General features: G+C 34.6%; 1 protein-coding gene across 1 annotated transcript in view; it reads left to right on the top strand.

Annotated features, from left to right (window-relative positions):
* The window catches only part of DOCK2 (dedicator of cytokinesis 2), a 186925-nt gene that overhangs the window by 24677 nt on the left and 142543 nt on the right, over positions 1–19705 (top strand). The window contains exons 15-23 of the mRNA XM_085299593.1: positions 170–268; positions 1656–1728; positions 1803–1906; positions 4183–4366; positions 4471–4568; positions 7959–8048; positions 8289–8389; positions 10904–11038; positions 15573–15681. Coding sequence (XP_085155719.1) covers positions 170–268; positions 1656–1728; positions 1803–1906; positions 4183–4366; positions 4471–4568; positions 7959–8048; positions 8289–8389; positions 10904–11038; positions 15573–15681 — 993 coding nt within the window. The remainder of the gene's footprint in view (positions 1–169; positions 269–1655; positions 1729–1802; positions 1907–4182; positions 4367–4470; positions 4569–7958; positions 8049–8288; positions 8390–10903; positions 11039–15572; positions 15682–19705) is intronic.

Below are 19705 nucleotides of genomic sequence, written 5' to 3'. Positions count from 1 at the left end.
GCGGCGGCAGGTGGTGCCGCGCGCCACGTGAGGCCGGAGCGGCCTAATAGCAGCGGCGGGAGGCGGCGCGTGGCGCTGCGCTGAGGCGCGGTCGCTGCCTCGCTGGCGGTAGGTACGGTTTATTTTATTTCATTATTTTATTTCTTTTTATTTCTTTTTTCCTTGGAAGAACGCTGTTTGTTTGGGAGCGGGGGACAAGCCTGTGAGCGAATATAGATCGGTTCTCTACTACCAGGTCAAACAGCCACGTTGGATGGAAACGTTAAAGGTATGGCACAGGTAGTTCTCACTTGCCTTTCTGGTAGGAGGAAAAAAAAAAAAAAAAGCTTTGTCCCTGAATACAGCTAGAAGCATGGCACCTTAGTYATACATCAGTTATTAGGGGTATGTGATTACTGAAGCTGAAAATGTGGCCTAGAAAACGATGTTAAGATTTTGTGTAGCAAAAGAAATGAGATCATGTTAGATAACCTTGTGGTCTGGCATGTCTCATCAAAAAGAAGCCTTGCATTTGTTGTACTGCTGTACAGTAGTGGTGATACAAGCTTCAATTGCGTGAAAAATCTAAAAAATACGTTTTTAGAAATAGTCATCTAGGATTTCTTTAGAGAGGCACAAATACTTGCATAATCTATCTTTAATGTCAGTTTGGAAAATGCCTAGAAGCTACCAAAAGATGTTCTTACAAAGCATGTCCTATGTTTGCTAGAAAGGATGATTGTTTGAAGAACATGATAGAAGACATTGCTGCTAGGAGCAATAAGCCTGCAATTACACTATGTTGTGTTGCTGAGATTGAGCAGGAGAAGACAACGAAGGATTGTTTGCAGCAGAAGCTTGTGTGTTGTTTTAAAAATGCTGGCCAGCCCTGTGTATTGCRTAACATATCTGATCCTTTTTAATTTTTGACTGTAATTTAGGCTTTTATCCTGAATCATTTATAGTAGTTCCTTTTGAAGAATGAAGATAACGCACAAAGGAGTGTTGCACATTAAGAACTGTGTGGAGAAGTCATGTAAATGAATACAAAGGAGTGCGTTCATTCACAGATGCGTGATGTTTTAGAACTTGATAACGTAAAAATCAGATTTTTTTAAATACAATTAGAGACTTMTTTTTTTTTGCATATGTGTTATAAGCAAGTATGCTACTTTAAGAAGAAGCATCCATGACTCCTTGGGATTCTATTGAAGGCTTTGAAACTGGATTAATTTGGTCCTGAAAAAAGTCTTAGTTTATATTGCTAAAATTTTCTAACCAATCTTATAACCGTTTTTTTAAAAATAGAAAAGGTAGAGTTATCTGTGTGAAATATGGAAGGTTTGTAATACTGAGGTATTACATAATGTGGTTAACACGGTAAGAAGTAAGCCCTCAGTATGTTTGTCTTCTAATGTGCAAGCACATCTACTTTAACTTACTGGGTTTAGTGCTTCATTCCTTTGATGGTGCTAGAATTTGAGCAAAGCTTAACAGATAATTCTGTATCTTCCATCTCTTCTGTTTCTGTGATTAGGCTTGATACTTTACGTGGCCTAGGGAAGGCATTGTGGGGCCAACAGAAATGACAAACATTTATTTGAAAAAAGAAGCTTAAAATAGAATGGGTCACTTTTCTTTACATAACTCTTCATTGTTTTCTGATTTTACAAAAGGTAGCAGTCCCAATTGAAGACATGCAAAGGATACATCTGCGCTTCATGTTCAGACACAGGTCATCTCAAGAGTGTAAGTAGGAGACTTTCACTTCAGTGAACTTTGATTGATTGACAGTCAACTGAAAGTATTATTTTGCTTTGCAGCTAAAGATAARGGAGAAAAGAATTTTGCAATGGCCTATATAAGACTAATGAAAGAAGATGGAACAACTCTTCAAGATGGTGTCCATGATTTGTTAGTCTTGAAGGTATTAATTGGATCAACTGATCAGCCTTACCTTTTTCCCTCCCATGAGAGACCTTTTTTAATGTGATGTTTAACTGTGTTGTCAAAGACAAATACTAAACTTTCATCTGAAAAAAAAAAAAAATTGATGTAGTTTCCTTCATGATTTACTAAACGTCCCTCCAAGTTTTAATCAGAGATAGATGTTTCAAAGAACAATGCGAAACAATTGTTCTTTCTCCTATATTTTATGTAGTTAAAATGCTTTTAACCTTTCCTGGTATTAAGGAAGTCACGGCAAAACTCTGTGTGTGGATGTAGATCATCATTCAGCTGACAGGGAAGAAAAGTGAATAATCAAGGAATGTGATCTTAATAATTTATTATATGAGACTCCTTTTACTGTGTAGTTATATACAAAAGAAAAAACCTCAAAAGTTTCATGAATCTGATTTTCAACAGGAGGAATATTGTTCTAGACCAGCCTTGGACAGAAATAACTTTTTTCCTTTGTGAATCAAAGCAAGGAGCAGATGTTCTGAAGGTTGTTACTTTTTTTTTCCTTGCAGATTACTGACTAGTAAGAACTTCGAAATCACTGCCAACATGATAGAATAATTGCTTATTTCAGCTATTTTTTAGTGTAAACTGATTTGTTACATTAATAGCAAGTGGGATGCGTAAAAGTGAATTAAGCTGTTTAGATAGTTGAACAGAGATAAATGGTAGTGTATGGTTATTTATCTGTTCTTCAGTGATACTAAAGCTGATAAATGTTTATACCAGAAGAACACATAATGATCATGTTGTATGACAGGTTAATGTTTGTTAGAAAAATCTATCAAATACACTCCTTAATTCTGTAATTCTTGATTAAGTGAGAGCACATATGAAAGAAATGCTAAACTAAGTTGACCAACTTTATCTTTTTGAGAAATGGACAGATTTTCTGACATAAGTTTGCCTATATTAGAATTTARTGCAGCAATTGCAAGCTGTAAATGTTCCTGAACAGTTGTGCATCTGGCCCCTCAAATTAAGTCAATTAAAGATGGCAAGGATTTAAATGTATGTATTATTTTCACTGCCTTCTGGCACTGACTTTTTTCTTGAAAGAGACTTTTGGATCAAATTTCAGGTCTTTTCCCCATGTCTAATTAACTTGTGATAGAAGAGCGAAGTCAAGATTCTCTTCTAATTCCAGAAATTCTAAATGATGGAATTTAGTAACACTGTCTGTTTTGCTGCATTTTGCCTTTTGTTTGTCTAGATCTCTTTATAGTCAATTTTTAGACCTTTCTTCTTGTTTGATAGGAAACAGAAATTGGACCTTTATATTCACAGAGGCACATACAATCATTAGAAAACCATTCTAGATGATCTTTTTTGTATAACCTTGTTCAGCTGTGGTTACAGACTTAAGAGTATGACGTTATGCTTGACTGAATCAGATCCGTCATGTTGTGGTAGCTTTAAGTAACAGAGCTCATCAACTCATTAGGAACATTTTATAGACAAAACATCAAAACAGTATTTAACTTCATCTACAGTTTTTATTACCAAAACTAGTCTAAAAACTCTTGTTGTCTCCAGCATCAGTCAGAAGTTCATACATACCAATACTCTACTGCGAGTTGTGGCATGCAACTTGATGAAATCGGGGAAAAGAAAAATGTATTTGGCTTTAGTGCTGTTCATGCTGTTGAAAAGCATAAATTCCATGATCTCTTTGTCTATTACCAGTAAAGCCACTTCTTTGCTACAGTGTATTTTTTTAGTTAAAAGTRTAATCTTCCTATGTCCTGGAATTTTTACTGAAGGTCTAGGTATCAAGTTAAAATGGTCATACTGAAACGGAGCTGCTATTCTTTCCCTATTGGTCTCTTTTTATTCTTAAGTTGTGTGCAGGCATTTTAACTGTGTCATGAATATTGTGTTTGCAGTCTTTGAGGTGATGCTCATTACTCTCGTGTATTCATTAACTACGGATGTTTTAATGAGAAGTCTGTTCCTACCTTTATTCTGCCACCCATCCTAATTCCTTACAGCACTTCAAAACACATTCCTTTGTATTTTCCATATTTTGTTTTTCCTGCATGCCCATTGCACCTTGTCTTGCTGACAAGCATTTGTTCTTGGTTTAGCTATACTAGCTGTACTGGGWCTTTTGTATTTCTTATTGTTAAATGCATGCATTTAAGTCCATAGAAACTACTTTTGTACTTTTTTGCAGTGCTTCTTTTATAATACTTTTGTATCCAGTGTTGTAAAAAATACAATAAGTGACATGTTTTTCAGGGTGACAGTAAAAAAATGGAGGATGCCAGTGCTTATTTGACATTACCTTCTACACGTCAACACATAGAAAGTAAAGGAGCAACTACAAGCAGGAACTCAAGCATTGTAGGGGGGCTCTCAGTAAGCTCACGAGATGCGTTTTATATTTCAACTCTTGTTTGTTCTACAAAGTTAACTCAAAATGGTATGTATTTTTTTAAGCAGGTTGAAGTTTAAGAAGACAACTTTTGCATAAATGATAAGTCATGTATTTAATATTTTAATATCTATCTATCTGTTTTGTATTAGTGGGCTTACTAGGCCTCCTGAAGTGGCGTATGAAGCCAGAGCTGCTACAGGAGAACCTGGAAAAATTGAAGATTGTGGATGGAGAAGAAGTTGTGAAGGTAGATCATCTTTTGCTTTTGGGATTTTGCAGAGTGGGCAACAATGCAAAACTGTTCTTTTACAATGCCTTTATCAGCTTTTTGCTTTTCATTTGACATCCAGTAGTGTTTTATTCACCGTGTGTGTGTGTGGTATACATAATTATATATATGCAGACAAACATAAAATGCTGGTAAAAACAGACAAGTATGTGAGGTAGGTACTGATCATGAAGTTCATGCAGCAAGAACAGCACTGTTGCTCTAAAACTTTTTCCTTTTTTTTGGCTAAGACTGGCTGTCAAGTATAGGTTTTGTGTTCTGTTTATTTCTTCAGAATTAGTTGTTTTGTTCATGTGTTGTCAGGTAGACTGAACTTCCTATGGGAGTGCTTTCCTGCATTGTGCTGTGAAGTATTCCGAATAAATAATTTAGAAGATGCTTTTCTACATAAGACTTTGTGCTCCTGTTTAAGGTAGATTCTCTATTTTGATGCAAGAAGAAAAGGAAGCAATCTTCAAAATGGTTAAAGTTATAAGCTGATAGGTTTGAAGGAGTGTTTTGTTGTTGAGTCTGAAATGAGGATACAATAAATAAAAGGTACCTGCTTTTAGATTTAATCAAACTTAATAAAAGTATGTCCTTGAATATCTATTTTCAGTTACCAATAAATTTTAGTTACATCTTAGGTCTTTGGTTCACTTGATACTGTAGTTAAGTACTGTAGTGTATTAGACATGTGCCATCTGTCAAGACTCGATCTGTTTTTATTTTTTTGTAAGGGGAGTTTTTCCTAAAAGGTTGGAGATGGAGAATGTGGTGTTCCTTATATTAAGGCATCTAATGTGCAATGTTGTAGTCTTTTGACCAAAATAATAGTATGTATTGGCCAATTGCAATGGTTTTTGCTTATCTTTTAAATTATCTGATTACTTCCCTTTTTTTCTCAGAGACTCATCTGATTTCTATTTTTATTTGTAATCAGTGACCTGTTTTAGTGCTTACAAAGGAGAAGTAGATGCAAGGCCATGTAGAGGGCTAGATGATATGCTTCATTTGAAAAGTAGCATGGTTTTTACAGACAAGATTTGATGAGAAAGACATCCTTTACACTTCTTTGGCCACTATACCAGTACAAGATATGGCAGTTCAGCACATGTAAAATTGCATAGGCGCTGATCTGTGGTAGTGCACGGTGAACTGAGAATGTAACAGTGCTTCAGCATGGTCCGTGACATCCATTCCTCTAGTGAACAGGCTGCTATATCTTAAGTTTGATGTATCGTATCTGTGATTCCTCATATGCTGTTTTTTTATTTTGGTGTCAGTAGAATGTCATATTTTTCTATCTCAAAATGAAGAGGAAGCAAGTGTTCACATCACTGATAAATCCAATAAATCACCATTACTCAGAAAATCCTTTCATAATTTGTTTTTTAAATCACTTAGTAAGTTTGACTTAAGATGGTGATGCCAGGTTTTCTTTTTCAGAAGCCTTTAGCACTGTTAGTGTTACCTTATTGTGGTATATTATCCAGCAGTTGTGGATGGGTAATACTTTTAGATCTTAGTGATGTGATGCATCCATTCATCATTTGTCTTCGTAAGACTTCTTAGAACATTATCTTGTGATACTGAGCAGCTCTTTCAGAATGGCRTGTTTTTGGTTTCTTTCTGTCAGGTTGTTTGTGTTCTAACAAACTAAATCTATCAAACATTAAGCTATTCTTGTAGCGTGCTRCCTAATACATTTCTGAGCATTTAAACAGTATGCCTAAGCTGTCCTATAGGAGTTTGTGGCTGCTGTTCTTTGTTGGAGGGTGAGCATACTAGAATCCTAATGAAAGGAAGAAAAAAGTAGAAAATGGACAGGAGCAGAACTCCCTGTAATTTGAGAACAAATTTTACTTCAGTAACCAGAGCCCTGTTGAGAGCAATATTAGAAACTGTAGGAATAAAAAGCAGATTGAGGTAGTAGTATTTATATAAGCTTTGAAGATGCATAGATCTGAGTAAACCAGTATGTTTCCAAAAGTTGTATTTCTGCTGAAGAATAGTAACAGTATGAGTGAAGCCCACTTCACAGCAGTTCTGGTTCTTTCTACAAATGGTAGAATATATTTGAAAAATGTGTGTAAATATTATTTAGATCAGCTTCAGTTTCTCTCTGCACTCATATTCTAGATTGTTAGTAACCTCCCTCACCAGTCCCAGCACCCCAAAAAAGCCTTTTATCTGACTTGATAATCACAGTTTGCAAAAGACATGATCCAAGCTCTTTATTACAGAGGGAGCAAGAAAGCAAGCATCTGGACAGCATTCTCCATATCATTAGCCTTTTGCAGAGTTTTCTACTGGTTTCTCCCAAACATCTCTGATACTAGCTACTGTCAGATAGACTGCTGAAGTTAGCTAGATGTCTGGTCAAATCTACCCTTTATCACTGGTAATACATTTTTTGGAATTCTTGCTACTTTCTTTTTTTAATGTTACCAGAAACTTTGTGCAGTTAATGCAGAACTCAATCCCAAGAGTATTAGTTGGAGACATTGTTGGTTTGACCAGATGCTCAGCTATGTATTATAGGTAAAATGTAATTCTGAGCTTGTCATGCACAGACAATCTTATTGAGGAAAAAAAAAAAAAAAAAAAAAGAAGACTATGAGGGCAGTAATAGTAAAATATTGTCCACAGTGTTGGTTAAGGGCATGTTTGCTTCACTATTTGCTTTTTCTGATAAAACATAAACAATTCTCCCCTCATTCTTTATACTTCATAATACTAAATAAATGTAGATTTGCAAAAAGAAGTTTTAAAGATGTATGGTGTATCTGGTGGAATACTATGTTAATTTAATGTGTATAGTAGGTATAAAAATTATTAATATTCTGGAAAGTGGCAGACTCCAGCCTTCACTTTGAGTCTGTTATATTTGTGTTACTCTTTCAATATAAGCACTAGATGCCTTTCTTGAGAAAGAAGAGAAAGGAGAACCGACAAGAAGGAGTTTTGAACCAAATAAAGATTTGATTGCTAAGTCAGTGGGAACATGTCCTTTGATTCAAAGTGGGCTTTGCATCGGACTGTAGAAGTATGATGTGTGCTTTTAATTATCACCTGAGGGTAAAAACAGCAACTACTAATGTGTATCATTAAGGAATGAGGAATTGTGTTTTAGATACAGTTATCTGTAATATATAATATTTTTAGTTTAATTCTGTAAGGTTTAAGCTAAGCATGTATTACTGATTGCTTATGTGTTTGAGGATTTAGATTCTTAAATTAAAGAAACTAGAACCTAAATCTGCTGAAGTCCATTCTGAACTTTAAGTGATATTTTTGTAAATGCTTCTAAAATTCCAAGCTGAATTGATTGCTAATTTGTCATTTCATGTTGCTGATGTTGTGTAGTTTCTCCAAGACACACTGGATGCTCTGTTTAACATCATGATGGAACATTCCCATAGCAGTGAATATGACATCCTTGTCTTTGATGCACTGGTAAGAATTATCACTGAAAAGTTGACAATGTATAAGTAAACAAATGCAGATGAGCCATCAGATTTTTTTATATCAAAGAATTAATACTACAGTCTTTACAGAATAGATGGGATATTAGTATTTGGCTGACAAGTATTTTTTTAAAAACACGTAAAATAAATACTGGAATATCATAAATTTGTGAGGAGATAAGTGTTTCTTACCTCATGATAAATGCTAATCTTGTCTGTCTTTGTTTAGATATATATAATAGGACTCATTGCAGACCGCAAGTTTCAACATTTCAATGCTGTTTTGGAAGCATATATCCAACAGCATTTTAGTGCAACTTTAGCGTACAAGTAAGTTTTTTTTGTTTGTTTTTTTTTTTAACTTACCATTTTATTAAAAGAGAAAGTAAATCCTGTTTTGGGTTTTCTGATGGAATTGATGATGGCTGTTGTTTTGGTGCTGTTTGTTTTAAGGTGAACAGACCTACCTGTGAGAAACAGAGATGATTATAAGTAGAATTAATTGGGAAAATCAGTAATTGATTTGGTGTTAACTGATCATCTTTGACAATCATTTTTTATTTTCTGGATTTCACTGTGTCTGAGCACTTAACCTCTATCATGTCAAATTTGTCAGAAGATATTTTGGTGTAAAGCTCTTTATTTTACATTCTTAATCTTAAATGCTCAAAGTAGAAACTTATGAATAGGCTTTTACATATTCTTTTCCAGCAAAAAAATGACTCACTGGAAAAATCTCTTTGGAACTGTCATATCTTTTCTTATGCCACTAGAAAGGTTTCACTGTTCAGTACTGTGAACAGCAATCTTCCATTTTGTTATATGGTCATGCCAGTTGAGAAGCAGAATTTGGGGAAGGATTTGCTTTTTGGGGTTTCCAGATGTGCCCAAAGGGAAAGGCGTGGGTACATAAAGAGAAGAAAAGTTGCATTCAGTATTCATAGATAGGTTTATTTCATCTCCCGATCAGTTTTAATCAAGTGGCAGGTTGAAACAAAACTTATAATTTGGGATTTGAAAAGCAGATGGAAAACCTTAATTGGAAGTAAAGAGTAGGTGAGGTTATTTTGTAGCATCTTATGCTGAATATACAGTAATTCTTATTCAACAAGAAACATCTCCCTGAACTTGTATTAGAAAATAAGTTTGCTAGAGTGGAAAAGAGCACACAATCAGTCCTGTCTCACATTCCATGAAGGTCAAAGTCAGCATATTGGGTTCAGAAAGTTTAAGCGCACACTAGGTATTTTTCAGTCCATCTTCAGTCTGCATGGTAACAGCATATGTAATTTATGGTATTGTGAAAGGACAGAAGGTTGGGTGGAGATCCCCTCCAGACAGCCTAACTTGTTTAAAATACCTGACTGGCAGTTTCAAATTGTTTAATCAAACCATCAGAGGCAAAATGATATTTTTAATGGTTACGTGCCCAGAGTCTTGATTTTTCTTGGCATCATTGGTTCCATGTGAATCAGGGAATATGTGCTGGGTTTCAAGAACTGCTTTCTTTTATGAAATAACCATGCACGGTCTTATTCACAAGTTAGGAAGGGATACTGTGCCTCAGACATGTTATGATCACTTTTACATTTTAAATGAAAGGGTAATGTCGTCTTTTGAAACACTTCACAGTCTGTAGATTTGTGGAAAAGATGAATCAAGTGCAGAACACTGCTTTTAGCTTCGTGATATTCTGTCAAGTGTGGGGGCTGAAGTTTCACAAAGCTGTAAAGTGGAAGAGGAGCTTCTTTGAGCTTCATTCATTTACGTTTCTCAAACATAGATGTGATAGTTTTTATAGGACTACTTGATATTAGGTATTATCAGCAGAAGACTGGACATCCTCAGTTCAGATTTTCTTCACTGATCCTTTGTGCCCAGTAGGTGCCGAGTCAAACAACAAAAAAATTTGTAGAGTTCATACCACAGGAGATTTGAAAGGACAGTAAAAAGCTTAGAATGTGAGGCATGAGAATTTATAGCATATGGAAATATTCTGCAGATTTAGCAGTACATTGACTTAGGTCATTGCATAGTAGAGGGGAAACAGACTTTTTCTGATGCTAGCAATGATGCATTGCTAATTATCCTTGCTCTCAATGTAATGTGAAGTAAGGTGCTAGTTTTGATTTTTAAACTAGGGCATAGTAAATTCCCTTTCAGGTAATGATGTAAAAAAAAAAAAATCAGCTCTTGGTGGCTATTTCAAGGTAAAGATGACATTGTTAATATCTATTCCATTATTTAAGATGGAAACTGTAACTATACAAATGGACAGACCTGTAAGCCCAGTTTGGAGCTTATTTTAGTCAAAAATAATTTGTTTTCCCTTTTTCAGAAGAGCTCTGGCGTTTTATTATGGTGAGCAGGTTAGGTATTAGTTTAGCAAAAATTGTAAGCAGATACTGTAGTCTACCAGAAGGTTATACCACTTGCATTCAGTTAAATTAGAGCATGTAGTAGTGTTTAATGACTGAATTGCTGCTTCATGTACTTGAGGTGGTAGGCAAACATAACATTTTGTATTATCTTGTGCATGTATGTTATAAATTTTTATAAGAGCGATGTTGATGTTTTCGTGAAGCTTCTGGATAAGCAACTGAAAGAGATGCCAGGGTTGTGTGCATTGCACTGGTTTTTTGAGATATTAGCTTGCTTTCTTGCTTGTACAATTAATTTTCTCTTTATTTGTGTTAAAATGATAGAATTTGTGTAACAGACAAAAAGAAATGCAGTATGTTTGTCTCGTATGCTTGACTATGCATAAATATTCATTTTGTATAGCCAAAATGGTTAGAGAAATGAAACTAAAGATGCTTGATTTTTTTTTTTTTTACACTTCAGGAAACTAATGTCTGTTCTGAAGACTTACTTGGATACCTCTAGCCGAGGGGAGCAATGTGAACCAATTCTACGAACTCTGAAAGCTCTGGAATACGTTTTCAAGTTCATTGTTAGGTCAAGGATGTTATTTTCACAGTAAGTACTCATTTGTCTAGCAGTGCAATGTCATGAATAGCAATAGACACATAGAATAGAAAAACTGATTCTAGAACAGAACACTTCTTCATTTTTAAAAATATAACATAAAAACTTATATCTGATGATGCATCTGGCCTAAATACAGATGTCACTGAGAATTTTTTTTTTGGAGGCAATCAACAAAAATCTGCTTTCTGATTCAGAGTGTAAGTTAGAAAAATCTATATAGTAATAATGACTAATTTCAAAAGAGGATCGTTGCYTGCATCAGCTGGTTTGGCCCAAGATAGATGAATGGCTTGAAGCTGGATGCTTGTCCTTGATCATTGTTTTCAAGGGTTCAGGCTGCGCATGGCGCACTACAATTTTAAATAATTGTTGTCCAATTGAATTTAGAGCTTCAGACTTCCTGAAGGGAAGACTAAAAGGACTAGTTATGTATAACTCAGTCAAGCATGTGGGGCATRTGTTTAAAAATGGTATTCAGGTATAGGAAAAAGAGATAGGAGGAGAATGAAGGAGTTGAAATCTGAAGGGAGGAAAACGACATCAAAGAAACTGTGACACCACTTTCTTGTCCTAGCGCTAGTGGACCCTTACTACATCCCACAAATCACATCCATATATTCTTCCTCTCTCCTTTTTTTGCTGTGTCTCTATTTAACTCAGTTGCTTTTCTCCATAATACTTGTATTTCATTTGTACCTTTGCTACCCAGAATTTGGATATGCACTGGCAAACTTGTATGAATACACCAAGCAGTTGGCTGTTATATCTGTGTTTAATAGCCAATAGAACAGAAATGTTTTTGTTTTATGTGCCTTTTGGGTCTAGTAGGGCTTGTTTCTGCTATTCTGCTGCCTTTTTTTTTTTTTTTTTTACACAAAACCAGGAGGAACCTCTACAGTTTTGTAAAACTAAGTATAGTATTTGATAAAATATGAAATTTTGGTTGAAATAGGGATAGACTCAGAAGCTACTGTCTACTGATAGATAGTCCCTTGACAGACCCGTTCTTGTTTCTAAGAACTTAAAATTTATAGATGGATGCAGACCAACAAGGTGAGAAGCTGTAGAAGCAAGGAGATGATATTTATAAGAACAGAATATACCTGGTAGGTCAAATACACCTGCAGCTTTGCCCTTAAAAATATTTGATAGGTGCCATGGTAAAAGAGGATATTAGAAGAGTTTGAGTGGAGAGAGTACTTTGTAGATAGGTTGTGGAAAACTTCCTGTAAGGATGAAGGACAGAATACAAGGTTGGATGCTTGGAAAACTTTGTATCCTTAGTACTATCTTCAGCAGAAAGCAGGTACACTGTATAGCCTGTGATAAACGAAGTTGTTGCAGTATGTTGTATATTAAAGTAACTAGCTGTAGCAGTGTTTTCTAAGTGTTGTGTGTGTATTGGACATAGACAGAAATTGTTCTAATAAAATTGTAGCTTCTGACAAAAATAAGCAAAGATTGAACGTTACTGTCCAGTATTCTATGCCCATCTGCTGTTTCAGTATATATTTTAACAGTTAATTTCCTATTGTCACATTGGTCCAAAACCTCTAAAAATACGGACGAGTGTGTTTTCCTCTCAGTAGAAAAGTTAGGATTTAGGATTCAAATACTTATCTTTCAAGGGTTAGGATTAGCCTTTTCAGGGAGAAATGTTATGAGTTGGTGTTAGAGCTGGAAAGATCTCGAGATTGTTCTGTTGTTAATTTGGTGTGCTCCTTGAAGTAAGGTGCCTTGTTGATGGGTAAGTGGTACTACAAAGTGAAAATTACGTAGGAAAGAGATGAACAATGACTTGTAATTTCAGACATAACATAGATGTTTTTCATCTCTGTTAGGCAGACACGTTGAAGACAGCAAGTTCTGCTTTCTTTTGCATTCATACAATCCTGTCAAAGCTGTAGACTTGTCATGAAAGCAGAAACTTTCTTACTCCAGTCAGCTGAAAGAAGATTCTATCTTGCAGCTATTTGTTTGACGACTGCATTTTGTAGAAAGGTTATGTATGTCAGCCAAAGGTCTGCATAATCCAAACTCTGAAGACCTTAAGATTTTGCTTACTTTCTTTCATTGGCCCAAGGTTGTTTTTGGCTGTGAAATTCATGTACAATGTTATAATCAGGCTATTCCTGAAGCAAACAGTTAATTTTCTGTTTAGATCTACCTTCAGAACAAGTTATTTTAATTGAAATTTAACACAGAAAACTGCATCTAAATGAAAGTTAGATGATGAAGCGAGGAATAGAATTAACATTCTACATAGCTTAAATCAGACTTAATGTTTGTTTAAAGGGTATGTTTAATACATGTAGTATGGTTCCTCTGTCAGATTTAGTCAGAAAAGCTCCAAATTTCCACTTACATAAAAATAATTTGTAAGAGACTTTATTTATATTTGCAACAATGATGATAGTTAATAAAAGCTATATCTGTGCGTTACCTGAGAAGCTTTAATAAACACTTGTTCTGATACAAAGTTGCRTTGTTACAATTTACCTCTGCCTCATTACTACTGAAAAATAGTGGTAGTGAATGGCCCGCATATCTTAGACTCCAGTATATGAAAAAAAAACTCATTTAATCAAAAAACAACCTTCTAAAACAGTGCCTGATAAATCAGATAACCTTTCTATATACACAGTTATTTTAGAACTTTTCATTCTTTTATATTTTGTCTTTCGTATCTGAGTTTTTTCTATTATTTGTTTTTTAAAGCTAAAATGCTTTAATAAGGGTTTTCACTGTTTGCTTAGCACCTTTGATTTGCCTTACTGTAGACTAAAGTTCTTCATTTGTCTTTAGCTCCCTTAAGGACTTAAGGTTCAAGTTGAAAAGCACATGACACTGAAGTACATCACTTTTTTTTTTTTTTCCTATTCTGATAGATAAGGCAGTGAATGTGAGGTGCAGAATTTAGTTCAGTGTGCTACATGTGTTTCAGACTTCTGTTGCGTTTTTTCTTAACTTATTTTTCTTTATTTGAATTTGACATCTGTTTCAGATAATTAACACGATAGTAATTTTTTTTACTATTTATATATGAAGTGGATAGCATTAACAGCTGGTGCTACAATCTTAAGCTTTAAGACAGAATTAAAAATACAGTGAACTAATGAATTTACATTTTTATATATATAAAAATTATTATAAATTTTATATATATTTGGAAAGTGTGTGTATTTTTTGGGAAAGTGTATAAGAACATGAATGAATTAACTAAGAAAAAGTGCATAGGCTGAAAAGGTGAATTTTGAGCTGAAAGCTACCTAATCTTTTCATGATTCTTTTAAAGGCATCAAGCAGAGACTCTTCTTTCAAAAAGAGAACTGATAGATGATGAATAAAATAAAATAAAAATTACGAACTATTTTACGTGTTTGCAGTGGACACTTAAGTGCACTGATGCTTTTAGCAGTTTATTGATATTTGCTCAGGAGTATTGCCAGAAGAAACTGAGTTTACATAGCATTAGCTGTGATTAAAAAAGAAAAGAAAAAAACAAAAAAGCTCCAGAGAAATTCCCTGTTTCTGTATAGTTAGTTTACATCTACCTTTATGGCTGTTCTGGAAAGTTAAAAATTAATATTCATGTAATACTTGCACTCAATAAGTGTAGGATGGAGCCATGTTTGAGATGACTCCAGCTTTTACCTTCTGCTGCCCTATGGGACAGAAATGCAAGAAATACCCGAGACTTCTCCAGAACTTACAGATGACTTTCAAACTAGTAGTCTTTACTATGTAAGTGTACACAGGCGAAGGTTTATCTCAGAGAACTTCACTTACAGGTAAATGGCTTCCATTTTGTAGTGCTATGCATGTACGTGTGTATGTAGCAAGACTTTAAAGGTTCTTGTTTGTACTTGGATTTGGAAATCTGTTATGCAGTCCAATGTTAAAATCGTCATGAAGTCTGTATGCTTCAAATGTTACTTGATTCTCAAGAGGTGAGTGGTAATGGTGAGCTTACTCACTGGGAAGGGGTTGTGAAAAAGACAATGTTGAGGCTCAGTCGTCCTGCGCATAGTAACAATTTTTTTATAGGGCAGCTGTAGTAAGACCCTACTTCTGCACACCTAAAGTGTGTTAGAAAATTTTGAGGTGGTGCTGAGGAATGCAAAACAGAAGAGTACCTAAGAAAACAAGTTGGTTTGGTAGACATCAAGCTATATGTGCRTAAAAATTCACTGGAAGAAGTGTCACAAAATGTCTACTTTACATGCAAGTCACTTGGAAAGTGAAATGCCATTTTAAAAAAAATTCTGAAACTTCAAATCTGGAAAGTTTTATTATTTAGAGGMTTTTTTAAGAAAAAAAAGGAAGACCTTTTTTTGTCTCATGTCAAGTTGAACACACTCTACTCAGTAGAATTGAGTAACGTGTTCCATGGGTGAGGCATCTATGTACATAATATTGGCTGAACTTTTAAGATACATTCTAAAAGGGTATTGCATTTGGTATGCTCAGAACTATGATACTTCCTCATTCTGAAACTGTAACACAGTGCATCTCTCAACAGGTTATATGAAGGCAAAGAGCAAACAGAATTTGAGGAATCTATGAGGAGACTCTTTGAATCTATCAATAATCTGATGAAAAGTCAGCATAAAACAGCCATTTTGTTGCAGGTTGGTGTGCTTGAAATCAACACTTTTTTTTTTTTTTTTTTAATTTGAGGGGAAAACACTGTGAGATAACTTATCCTTTGCTACCTTTTTTACATTTCTTCTTTATTAGAAGACCAAGCAAGTAGGTGAACATACTAACATATGTAGCTAACATATGGATGCTAGAATTTTTTAAGGAATCTAAGGAACTGAGGGCTCTAGTGGGATTTGAATACTTAAATCTTGCGTTTCTTCCACTAATGCTAAACAGGAATTCTACCATTTTTGTTTGAAAAATGAGCTTTATAGTGTCAGACTTTTGGAGGCATGTTACGTAAGTGAAAAGGCTAACTAGGATCAAAGTTTTCCATTTATGCCAGTGTTAGCTATTCTCATATTTTGAAATCTGGTACAATTCTAAGAAAAACAGAAAAGGGGGAGCTGTTAAGACCATGAATAGCAGATACGTTATTCTGTTGCCAAATAGAAGGTTACCAATGCTGAATGTGCACTTAAAGCAGACGGTTTTACTTGACAGCCATAATATTTATTTATTGTGAATTCATTGTATGATTGGGAATAGTCTGCTGTTATGTTGTGATTCTGTTTGGCTTTAAGATCAGTGGAAATAGGAACCATGCTCTTCGATACTTTGCAAGGAGTGATGCACATAACTGCAAAGGAACAGAAACTATAAGTGCTACTTTAATGGCAAAATACTATGACTGCAGTAATACTCTCAATGCATTTGAAAATAATTTGGTGGTTATTTGACAGTTCTGTAGAGAGCTTGCTGGAAATAGTTTGTATATTTCAAAAACATTGCATCAGAAGCAGCTATGGTAGCAGACTTCATAACAGACTTTGCTATGAAGTAATGCTGAAAGAGAGTTCGTATAATAATGCTTGTTCTTGTGTTACTTGCACGGTATTAGTATATTAATTATCTACCAAATAATTTTTAGAGGCTTTTATGCTCTACAAGAGAGACGTGTCATGTCATTAGCTACATGCATCTCGGAATGGTCAGATGGGATTGTCCATTTGTGTTTCCTCTAATGATTAGGCTAGTTTCATCAGCTTCTTTTGAGTGACAAGAGGTGTCACAGAAACAATTTTGTGTGCTTAACCATCCTAAAGTATGTTAAATTAGTTTGAAAGCTGCAACACTGATTCTGAACCAACTGACTTGCGAATTTCAAATTAGCCATGTTGTAACACTAATGGGGATATGACTGTGTATACTAATAGGTATGTGGATTGTGTTTCTTATGATTTCCATATTTTGTGCTAGTTCTTAATATTACACGTTTTGAAAAGAATACTCTAAAATTTTACTAAAACTACTGCAGATTACTAGAATCTTGAAAGTACTACTGAACATCTTAGAGGGATTAAAAACAGTAGAAGTCTGTGTTAATAGTAAGGAGCATGATGAAATAGTGATGCTTTGGTGGGACTGTTTTTTATTTCAGATGCTCTGCTCATGCATTTGCCATGTGTGCTCATTTTTTGTGTCTAAACTAATCTTTGCATAATAATTAAAAAAAAGTTTCCTTTTATGGGAAACAAAGATACAGAACCTCAGGAAGAACAAATTCTGATAGTTTATTAGATGTTGTCTGACTGCGATTCAGTGACTGGTTGACTGCACACAGTTTATCTTCTAAACAGTTTCTGTTGTGTATTTGTACATCAGTTGAGCTTTGTCCACTGAGAATGGCTTAAACTTAGATATAACTTTTGGTTTGGTCTCGTTTGAGTGTTGCTTACCCTTTTTCAGTCTGGATGTGGATGATGGTAGTACAAGAAATGACAGCTGATTTTAAAAGATAGCAGGTGTATGTGTGTGTATATATATATTTTTATATATATATATGTATAATATTTATTTGTCTGTTCATTGTATTGTATAGAAGTCTAGAACAGTGGGGCTTTGCATGAGATGGAGCAACAAGTTGATGTCGCAATCCTATAGAATATCTGCATTATTTTCCAGTTCTTGTTTTATGATCTAGTTACAGCTCTTGATAGAATTTCTACTGTTGGGAGAATCAGTCTCATGAGTTGCAGATTTCTAGCAATTCTCAAGATTTATTGCATACGTTTGTGTGGACTTGATCTTTTGTCCGTGTCCCAGTTGTAAACCTCCTATTCATTTTTAATTCATGTCAGTGTCATGATTCAGGAATGCTTTTGGGACTGTCCTTCCAAAACTCTTCTTGAACTTCTCAAGAAGAGAAGTATTTAGCTTAATGCTTAATATGAGAATTGTATTGAGTCTTATTGAAATGACAAAAGAATTTTTTGGGGCATATGTTGGTTAGTGAGACGTATCTTTAGCCCAGTCATGTTAAAATTGACTTTAGCATTTTCTTGATAATAACCATGAAACTAGTTTCCACCAGTGATTTCTGAAACCTCATGTGGAAGATGGAAGCTGCTTTTATAGTGTTGTTTTTAAAACATATCACCTTGAAACCTGAAATATTTTCATTTAAAAGCAACTCTAGACCCATGTCTAGGCTTAAGTATTCAAGAACTTACCTAGAGCTTTCTGTAATAACTTTTTGAATTAGTGGCTTACTGTAGACTTAACTAAACCATTTATTTTATCTTGTTGCAATTTAAATTACCTTATACTGAATTTAAGATAGTTAAATGATAAAGAATTGTGTTTTGTTGTGTTCCCTGTTTACAGTGGCTTGACACTTCCTATGATCTCTAGCAATATTTCAAAAGTAAAAAGCACATTTGCTTGCAGTTAATCAATTCAGTCTGTTCAGTTCAAGTATCTACGGACTTCAGGATTCAGTGAAAAAATGCTCCTATTTTGACTGTTTTAAAAAATTTGATTCGGTTTTATGATTTGCCAGTGTAAAGCTGAATGTATGATCTATTCTGTGTTATAGTTCATACAAACAAATGATACAAAAGCAAGGCAAACAATAAACTACTGTTTTGGATTAAAAGAAAATATATAATTTCAGCATTCATGTGCTGAATCGATCCTAATACCTAGAAGAAAAGATAGTAAGTTTCTATAAAACCTGTATTACTGAGGTTTGTTCTAGTTCCTTTCAGGTTGCCAGTGTAAATCACAGGCGGTACAAGCCTAATAGTAGAATTATGTCAGCAGTGGAAGACTTCATGTTACCATATTGTAGATCTCAGCAAAATGTTAATAGATACTTCACATTCTCAAATTGCATAATGAAATAAAACTCTATTACCTTTGTAATTCTCATAATCTGGACCAAGAAGAGACTAGTGAGACTATAACTTCATTTTCTTTTTCTCTTTGCTGAAGGTGAATTTATAGCAGCATGAAAAAGTAATTGCTGTAATTGTTGGAAAGCTTTTTCTTCAGCTGGTAGTTAGTCTCTGCTGCCATCATGAACTATAGCTTTTGCCAAAGATTTTTGCACAATAACATAAAATTAATACTATGGTGAGATTTTGAGATAAGCACAAATGCATATGGCAAGAAGGCATTCTGATTTTCACTTGAAATAAGGATGGAAAAGATATCTGATCTGTTCTAGAGAAGTAACTATCCGCAGAGGAGGTTCTTCTTGACAGTGAATAGTTGCACTGCATCCAGATGCAGGTTTGAATTTCTCTACTGTGCATGACGTATTGAAACAGGAAGGTGGGAATGAAGAAATAAGACTGATGTCCTGCTCCAGATCTTTATTGAAGTGGCCAGGTTCTCCTTTTTGATCAATCATGTAGAACTTCAACAAAAATATTTTTAAATCCATGAGGTGTATTTTTAACTTGAATTCGTTACTGCTTTTGGCCAAAAAGTATGGCATATCCTTTTGACTGTGTGAAGTATTTGAGAAATACACTCTGATTAGTGGAAAAATTTAACTACAGGCCATTTTGTTGACATAAAAACCCTTGTGGGAGGTTCATAATATCCAAAGATAAGTTAAGAAAAATGCACCCAGTGGATGTTTAACATGTTTAACATTTCTGCTTTTTACTGTAAGCTTTTTCAATATATTTATTTTCAAAAGCTATTATAGAGGCTACACAC

The sequence above is a fragment of the Rhea americana genome, unplaced genomic scaffold, assembly GCF_003343005.1.
Source record: "Rhea americana isolate MKP2758 unplaced genomic scaffold, rheAme1 scaffold_150, whole genome shotgun sequence".
NCBI classification, from domain to species: Eukaryota; Metazoa; Chordata; class Aves; order Rheiformes; family Rheidae; genus Rhea; species Rhea americana.
Note: the sequence above shows the minus strand (reverse complement) of the source record. Positions and strands in the feature narration are given on the sequence as shown.